The sequence below is a fragment of the Gorilla gorilla genome, chromosome 8, assembly GCF_029281585.2.
Source record: "Gorilla gorilla gorilla isolate KB3781 chromosome 8, NHGRI_mGorGor1-v2.1_pri, whole genome shotgun sequence".
Taxonomy (NCBI): Eukaryota; Metazoa; Chordata; class Mammalia; order Primates; family Hominidae; genus Gorilla; species Gorilla gorilla.
The window spans coordinates 16,736,302-16,745,959 of NC_073232.2; the positions used below are offsets into that span (position 1 = coordinate 16,736,302).

General features: G+C 43.3%; 1 protein-coding gene across 1 annotated transcript in view; it reads left to right on the forward strand.

The window, feature by feature from the left end:
• ITIH2 (inter-alpha-trypsin inhibitor heavy chain 2) overlaps positions 1-9,658 on the forward strand; it is a 48,939-nt gene extending 39,281 nt beyond the window's left edge. The window contains exons 17-21 of the mRNA XM_019035440.4: positions 3,259-3,372; positions 4,210-4,408; positions 4,918-5,090; positions 6,716-6,827; positions 9,325-9,658. Of these exons, the coding sequence (XP_018890985.3) occupies positions 3,259-3,372; positions 4,210-4,408; positions 4,918-5,090; positions 6,716-6,827; positions 9,325-9,472 (746 nt within the window). The 3' untranslated portion in view covers positions 9,473-9,658. The remainder of the gene's footprint in view (positions 1-3,258; positions 3,373-4,209; positions 4,409-4,917; positions 5,091-6,715; positions 6,828-9,324) is intronic.

Genomic DNA, 9,658 nt, shown 5'->3' on the forward strand with positions numbered 1-9,658 from the left:
GCACGGTGGCTCACGCCTGTAATCCCAGCACTTTGGGAGGCCAAGGAGGGCAGATCACTTGAGGTCAGGAGTTCGAATCCAGCCTGGCCAACATGGGGAAACTCTGTCTGTACTGAAAATACAAAAATTAGCCAGGCGTGGTGGCAGGTGCCTGTAATCCCAGCTACTCAGGAGGCTTAGGCAGGAGAATTGCTTGCACCTGGGAGGCGGAGGTTGTAGTGAGCTGAGATCATGCCACTGCACTCCAGCCTGGGCGACAGAGCAAGACTGTCTCAAAATAAAATAGCATAAGATAAAACAGGATGATAAAATAGTAACTTCATCTCACCCTTAGGGCTTATCTCTAAAATTATTATTTTTGGGCCACAAGTAACTTGCTCCTTCACCTCCATTGCTGGTAGTGCTTTGTACAACACTCCCGTCTCCTACCCCAGCTCCATAGGGAGTCCCACGAACCATGCAGAAGTCTCAGTTAACAGCGGCAAACGTCTGCAGCCATGCATGAGTGGGGAATCCGTGCGGAAGTTGATCGTGCTGGAGGAGCAGTTGCTTTTACTGTGCCTTTCTGACCACCAGTTTCTGAGAGCCAGACACTACCATGACGCCCAGGGAGTGAGGTGCTTAAACTGTGGCTTTGCAAAATAAAGCTTTTGGAGAAAATTGTTGAGATCAAGTTAATTTACTTTTCAATATTCTTCCCAGTTAAGACTGTAGTGCTTCTTCCAAGTTTCTCTTCTCTGTTGTATGATGCAGTGAAAAGGATGAGGACTTCAAAGTTAGACAGTCCTGGAGACACGTCTGCCCCATGACCTTGTCCATACACTGAAATCTCCCTAGGGCTCAAGCAGCCCACCTCTAAAACGGGGATGATAATACCCTCCCTGCAGGGTGGATACAAGTTTCTCCTTCCTAGTAGAAGCTGTTATCACTGACCAGTGTTCTGCCCATGAACCTCAGGTGCTAGGAATCTATAACATTAGTCACGGAGGTCCTTGATCTACTTTCCGCCTGATCAAAATGTCAAGCTGTGCTGACTCATTTAAACATGATGCTTCGTTTCTGTTGTCTTGAATTATGTCAACTCAATATGGCAGCACAGATTCACTGTGGCCTACCAGAAGGTCTGATTGGCGGGATTTGAGTTAATTAAATGGCAAAACCAATCATTGTCTTTAATAAAAGCAATTTTCTTCGAACAGAATATTTCAAACTACCATATTTGTGTAGAGGAAGAAAGAGGATATCATAATGATTGTTTAAGGTTTTTTTTGTTTTTTTTTTTGTTTTTTTTGAGACAGAGTTTCACTCTTTTTGCCTAGGCTGGAGTGCAATGGCTCGATCTCGGCTCACTGCAAACTCTGCCTCCCGGGTTCAAGCAATTCTCCTGCCTCAGGCTCCGGAGTAGCTGGGATTACAGGTGCCTGCCACCACACCCGGCTAATTTTTTGTATTTTTAGTAGAGATGGGGTTTCACTATGCTGGCCAGGCTGGTCTCGAATGCCTGACCTCGTGATCTCGTGATCCACCCGCCTCAGCCTCCCAAAGTGCTGGGATTACAGGCGTGAGCCACCGCACCTGGCCTGTTCTGTGTTTTTACAATGCCCTGTAGTGTCTGGCTCCCACAAAAATCAACTAACCATGTGTTTGTGGACTGCAGAGCATGAACCTGGAGGTGTGCACTGAACATTTCTGGCCTGAGTGACTGCTTTAGCCACTGCACAAGCTTCCTGTAACTCCTCTGCAAACTTTTAGTAATACTGCCACCAACAACTTTCCTAAAATGAGGGTCAAGTCACGTCACATTTATTCTCAGAAACCTTTAATAGCTGCTCAACAGAATAAAGGCCCATTCTTGCGTGTTTCAGGGTCTCTGTGATCTCTACTTTTAGCTCTTTTTCTCTGCATTCTTCAAGAACCTGTCCTCTGGTCGCATTGAGTTATTTTCTAAAGAAATCATAAACTCTTCTACCTCCACTCCTTCCTCATTCTGTACACTCAGAATAAAATCTCTTCCTCCTTAGCCTTTTGTCTTTCCCCACTGTCCTCTGACCTTAAAGACAGTTCAGAAGCCACCTCCTCCATTCAGCCTTGCTGTTTGCCTGGGGGGCACTAATCATCTTCATCTTCATTCTCACAGCATTTTACTTGAGCCATTATTGCACCATGTACTTCATTCTATCTTACATTCGTGATTATGTCTGCCCCTTGCACTAAAGTATTACTTTCTTGAAGTTACTGACCATGACTTATGTTTATAGTTAACACCAAACATTGCCAAATTTAGTGATTACACATAGATTTTTTTTTCCTTCACCAAATATTTGTTGAATGGTTAAATGGTAAAGAGCGGGAGAGAGAGAGTGGGGATGGGGGAGTGGGAGGGGAGGGGAAGCAAAGAAGGATTAGCTAAAATAATTAGGTTCAATAACAAAGGAGTACTTTCTTGGGAGTAGCTTGATTCTTCATTGCTTTTGGAATTGAATCATATTAATCTGTATGTCAACAATAATAGTGTGTCTCCTTTGTTTTCCTGCATTGTATATGGATCCTTAAAAAATATATCTCCAGGCTGGGTGAGGCGGCTCACACCTTTAATCCCAGGACTTTGAGAGGCTGAGATGGGTGGATCACTTGAGTTCAGGAGTTTGACACTAGCCTGGGAAACAAAGTGAGACCCCCCATCTCTACAAAAAATACAAAACATTAGCTAGACATGGTGGCACATGGATGTTGCCCCAGCTACTCAGGAGGCTGAGCTGGGAGGATGACTTGAGCCTGGGAGGTCAAGGCTGCAGTGAGCCATGATTGCGACATTGCACTCCAGCCTGGGTGACAGAGGGAGATCCTGTCTCAAAAAACACCCAACTCTATTTTTCTGTCTATACACATATTCACACACACACATGTGTGTATGTTTCTTATATTTGTGGGTGCATATTTGTGTGTATTTCTTATTCCTTATGTCTTTCTTATTCATTTTTTATCTCTAGCATCTAGTCTAGTGCATACATTTTTAGCTACAAAATAAATATCCACTATATTTGTAAAATAACATAGGGTTCTGAAGAAGGCTCCGTGACAAAGGGACAATGGAGTATGAACCACTGGGTCCCCAAGACCTGGAGGAGTACCGAGCATGTAGGAGAAGCACAATAAATATTTGTTCTGATTAAATTAAAGATGTTCAGGAATGACATAGTGCTCAAAATCATCTTCCTTTTAATGATTTTGTTTATGTTTTCTTTGTATATTTTCCAGTTGAAAATGACCCACATTTCATCATTTATCTACCAAAAAGCCAAAAGAACATTTGTTTCAATATTGACTCAGAACCTGGAAAAATCCTCAACCTGGTTTCTGACCCAGAATCAGGTAAAATAAAAACAAATTATATTTGCATTAGACAATTAGGTCATTGTCATGCTTTCCTGTCACTGCCTGGGATTTCTTTCTTTCTCAGCTTAATAGAAGTTCTATATATTTCAGTGATATTAGTGAGAAATTAAATTATAAATATATTCTTAACTATTTTGAACCATTATAGTTCAAAATATATACTCTGTCTCTGAGTATGAACTAGCAGATCTTATTGTGATATAATTAATTTAAATATGAGCCAGGAATGGTGGCTTACACCTGCAATCCCAGCACTTTGGGAGGCCAAGGTGGGCGGATCATCTGAGGTCAAGAGTTCGAGACCAGCCTGGTCAAAACGACGAAACCCCACCCCCCACTACTAAAAATACAAAAACAAGTAGCCAGGCGTGGTGGCACACACCTGTAATCCCAGCTACTCAGGAGGCTGAGGCAGGAGAATTGCTTGAACCCGGGAGGTGGAGGTTGCAGTGAGCCAAGATCACACCATTGCGCTCCAGCCTGAGCGACAGAGAAAGACTCCGTGTCAAAAACAACAACAACAAAAAATTTAAATACTATATGATAGTCAATTATTTAAATTTTATAAACTGACAATTAAATTTTATAACTGATATAAAATTATTAAATTAAATTTTATTAAAATTTATAACTGTTATATTAACATATGTTATAAAATGAGAATCACAAAGAAGAAAATGTTAATGTAAATCTTGAAGCAAAATTATAATAATTTTCCAATATTGCCAAGTTTTTATAAATTTGAATTATAGTACCCACACATGCAAAATAAATGGCACAGAAGAGAAAACATCATTTTTTTCTTTCCTGTAGGAATTGTAGTCAACGGTCAGCTTGTTGGTGCCAAGAAGCCCAACAATGGAAAACTAAGCACCTATTTTGGAAAACTGGGATTTTATTTCCAAAGTGAAGACATAAAAATAGAAATCAGCACTGAGACCATCACCCTGAGCCATGGTTCTAGCACATTCGCCTTGTCCTGGTCCGACACGGCTCAAGTCATGAATCAGAGGCAAGTATGATTCCATCTGAACTTGGGCCTGTCCGTGACACACGACTGCATAAATAAATCCAGGCATCAGTGACATCAACATTTAAAAAAATAATCATTTTAAATATAAGGAAGTTGAGGTTCAGAAAAATTGTTCTCACTCCCTACTCTGTTCCTGGCAGTGGGCACTGTGTGTTTTTGGTCACCGTTGGGTCCCAGGACCTAGTCTAGTGCCTGGCATCAGTAAACACTCACTGTGTATGTGCTAATCAGTGAACAAATTCACCAGCTGAAATCCATACTGACTCTATCGCAGAGTGAGCTCCAAACGCCATGATTGTGTCCTCTGCGTAGAAGCTTCCCAATGAGTATCTGTTAATCCATCATTTATCTATAAACTGTTGCAAGCGCTTAGATAACTAGCGGAATTGTCTGGGAGGAGTGAAGAGTTCATATTAGGGGTGAGAAGAATGACTTTCTCAAAAGGTCTCTTCTGGAATGGTTTAATTCCTCTTGGACTTTCACACCAGGGTGCAGATCTCAGTGAAGAAAGAAAAAGTGGTAACTATCACCCTGAATAAAGAGATGTCCTTTTCTGTTTTACTTCATCGTGTTTGGAAGAAGCATCCCGTCAATGTTGACTTTCTGGGAATCTACATACCCTCTACAAACAAGTTCTCACCTAAAGCCCACGGACTAATAGGTAAAGTGTCTATTGACCATCTGACAAGGGTGGGGCCACTCTAATTCTTTAGCAGCTTTGGTTGACAGTGGTTACAAGTTGAGGACATGGCAGGTGTGGACTCATAAGCACAGAGGACTAACATAGCAGCGTGGGGTCACTCAGGAATGTGACAGCCAGGACCTTTTGCCATTCCAGACAAGGTTGTCCAGGGCCAGGATTTCAGCATCACAAACTGGGCAAGTTAAGAGAAGGGACAGATACATTTTAAGTTTTATGTTAAAGATTTTTTTCTAACTGAAGCAAGATGAACCCATTTAGGAGGTCTGTGATAACAAGCAGAACACTCTGGACAACTGTCCCTAGTATTTTAAGATGGGCTCAAATATAAAGCCTGTGACATCACAAACAAACCTTCTTCCTGTGATCTGAGCTATACTCTCAGGTGCTCACCTCACTCTCCTGCCATCAGGGTGCTCGATTTACTTACAATCCACTAGACCAACCTCATGTATAAAATGACCATAAGCTCCAGGCATGGTGGCTCGTGCCTGTAATCCCAGCACTTTAGGAGGCCTGGGCAGGTGGATTTGCTTGTGGAGTTCAAGAGCAGCCTGGGCACCCCATCTCTACCAAAAAATTAGAAAATAAAAATAATTAGCAGGGTATGGTGGATCCTGCCTGGAGTCCCAGCTACTCAGGAAGCTGAGGTGGGATCTCTTGAGCCCAGGAATTGGAGGCTGCAGTGAGCTGTGACTGTGCCACTGTGCTCCAGCCTGGGTGACAGAGGGAGACTCCATCTCTTAAATTAATTAATTCATTAATTTATGAGATGGAGTTTCTCTCTTGTTGCCCAGGCTGGAGCGCAATGGCGCAATCTCGGCTCACCACAACCACCGCCTCTCCGGTTCATGCAATTCTCTTCCCTCAGCCTCCCAAGTAGCTGGGATTACACGCATGCACCACCACGCCCAGCTAATTTTGTATTTTTAGTAGAGATGGGGTTTCTCCATGTTGGTCAGGCTGGTCTCAAACTCCCAACCTCAGGTGATCTGCCCACCTCGGCCTCCCAAAGTGCTGGGATTACAGGTGTGAGCCACCACACCCGGCCCCATCTCTTAAATTTAAAAAAAAAAAAAAAAAAAAAAAAAAGGCTGTGAGTAGTGGCTCACACCTGTAATCCCAGCACTTTGGGAGGCTGAGGTGGGTGGATCGCTTGAGTCCAGGAGTTCAAGATCAACCTGTGCAACACGGTGAAACCCTGTCTCTACAAAAAATTAGCCAGCCGTAGTGGCTCGCGCCTGTGGTCCCAGCTACTTGGGAGGCTGAGGTGGGAAGAACACTTGAGCCCAGGAGGTGGAGGTTGCAGTGAGCTGAGATAGCACCACTGCACTCCAGCCTGGGCAACAGAGGGAGATCCTGCCTCAAATTAAAAAAATAAAAATAAAAAAAAGATGGTGAGCAGCACAAATATGCTCCCAGGAAGGACCCTCCCTCCCATCACCACTCCTTTTTCCTCTCAGCTTGTCTTTCCACCCTAGAAATCCTGGAGGGAGGACCGAAAGGTAGCATGGAGTCAATAAGGAGCCTGTCTTTCTATTTAACTATGATTACATGTCAATCAATGTCTGATTCTGTTTTGCTAGGCCAGTTCATGCAGGAGCCAAAGATACACATCTTCAATGAGAGACCAGGAAAGGACCCTGAGAAGCCAGAGGCCAGCATGGAAGTGAAGGGGCAGAAGCTGATCATCACCAGGTAGGCCTCGGGTGTAAGGACAGTGACGAAAAGGCCTTGTGTTAGAATTAGACCCACACAGAAAAATAGAGGAGCAAAGAAGAAGTGTTGTAGGCACTATCTACATCACACTAAGCAGTTCATTAGGAATAGACGCACACAGCATTCGCATAAGGACACTTCTGATATCCCACGTTAAATGCAAATAATGATTGGGTATCTAGGGTCATGCAATGCCAAGATTAACTAACCTGTTGTTCTCATCTTCATACTTTAGAAGCCCTCACAAGAGCTTCACAAGTTGGATAACCAGACACGTTGATCAAAGGAGAGAATCATAAAACACCTATTACCATACTACTGCAGAATGAATGTAGATTTTTACATCAGGCTAGAGTTTTCCTTTTGCACATGGATCTCTGACTGCTTTTTTTGTAGCTTTTCTTACACAAACCACCCCCATATGCTTCATCTGAAGTGAGAACTTAGACGCTCATAACGCATTCTGAGTATAAAAGTCTTACAAATCTTGGTATTTTTTCCCAGTCCTTTACAGTTGTCTCACCCATGCCAAATTTGATACCGTTTTAAAGCAGCTTACCCCTTTTTAGAGTTTTTACAAAGCAGCCAACTTTGCTTTATTAGAAAGGATTCTTCACGCACACAAATGTCATTGGCTTTGACATACTTAATTAAACCATAACATTGTAACATAAAATTGTAGTCGGAAGTATTGCCATGAAAGTAGATTTGTGAACTGAAACAGTGGATTCTTAGTGAATATACCATTCAATTAGTATCAGTTTATGGGAGGTACTGACGGGAATCAGTGAGCATGTGTCACAGAAGCAATGGTGAGCACAAATTATTAATGTTAATAGTAAGTTATCTGAAGTTGGTAGAAGGGCATTTACTGCCAGGCATGGTGGCTCATGCCTGTAATCCCAATGCTTTGAGAGGCCAATGTGGGAGGATCACCTGAGACCAAGAGTTCAAGACCAGCCTGGGCAACATAGTAAGACTCCATCTCTACAAAAATAAAAACAAATATAAAAATAATTAGCCAGGTGTAGTAGATTCTGCCTATAGCCCCAGCTACTCAGGAGGCTGAGGTGGGAGGATTCGTTGAACCCAGGAGTTCGAGGCTGAAGTGACTTATGATTGTGCCTCTGCACTCCAGCCTGGGTAACAGAGGGAGACCTGTCTCATAAATAAATACATAATATATAAATAGGCCAGGCGCAGTGGCTCACGCCTGTAATCCCAGCACTTTGCAAGGCCTGGGTGGGTGGATAACCTGAGGTGAGGAGTTCAAGACCAACTTGCCGACATGTTGAAACCCCCCCCATCTCTACTAAAAATACAAAAATTAGCCGGGTGTGGTGGCGGGCGCCTGTAATCCCAGCTACTCGGGAGGCTGAGGTAGGAGAATCACTTGAACCCGGGAGGCAGAGGTTGCAGTGAGCAGAGATAGCACCACTGCACTCCAGCCTGACTCCATTTTATATGTATATATATTTATATATACATATAGAAATATATGTATACATATATAAATAAATATATGTATACATATATATATATATATTTACTATAATGACAAAAAGTAAATGCTGGGCCTCCATTTGGTCCACTGCAAGCACCTCATGGTTCATAACTGAAACTGAGCTGTCCCGTGGGCTGGGCACAGTGATACTTTTAAGGCTCATTCACGCAGTGTGCCAGATCCTTAACAAATTGTTGGCTACTTTGCCCTTCAAGTGGAGGACATGAATCTGCTCAGAAACAGCAGGTATCACCCTTAAACACAGAGAAAGTGCAGTTAAGAGGTGCCGCCAATGCATTCTTTTTTTTTTTTTTTTTTTTTTTTCTCCAGTGACAGAGTCTTGCTCTGTCGCCCAGGCTGGAGTGCAGTGACGTGATCTTGGGCTCACTGCAACCTCCACATCCTGGGTTCAAGCAATTCTCTTGCCTCAGCCTCCCAAGTAGCTGTGACTACAGGCGTACACCACCATGCCCAGGTAATTTTTCTTTTAATTTTTAGTAGAGACAGGGTTTCACCATGTTGGCCAGGCTGGTCTTGAACTCCTGGCCTCAAGTGGTCCGCCCACCTCAGCCTCCCAAAGCTCTGAGATTACAGGCATAAGCCACCATGCCTGGCTGCTGACTCATTCTTTAAGTGACCTGTGAGGTCAGCCTCAACACTGTGGAGTCTTGTTCCTGCCTTCTTTCCATTGGCTACTGTTTCCCTTGCTGGAAAAGCCCATATAGGTCAACTCTAAGGGTTCTTTGAGTTCTCTAAGGACGCTTCGCTGATTCTCTGTGCTTCCAACACCAAGCCCCAGACTTGGTGTTTCTTTTTCACATGACTTGGGGAGCAGCGATAGGTGGGGGGCGGCAGATGTGGTGACAGAAGGAACACGAAGAACAGCAAGGAAAAGAGGGGGTCTTGTGTCTAGAGGTGCCTGGCCACCCGTCCCTCAGTCTCCCCCTAACCACATGCCTTGCTTCCTTGCAGGGGCTTACAGAAAGACTACAGAACGGATCTAGTGTTTGGAACGGACGTTACCTGCTGGTTTGTGCACAACAGTGGAAAAGGATTCATCGACGGGCATTACAAGGATTACTTCGTGCCTCAGCTCTACAGCTTTCTCAAACGGCCTTAAAGGTTTATAGTTTGGGAAATTATATATATTAATATACATCTTTCCCCTGTCACTTTTGCAGATATTCTTCGGTTTGAATAATTAAAATGAACCAGATATCAGGGTGGTTAATTAAAATGAACCAGATATCAGGGTGGTTTATAAAGCCTGTAAACACACCTAAGAAAATAAACATTTTACAAATGA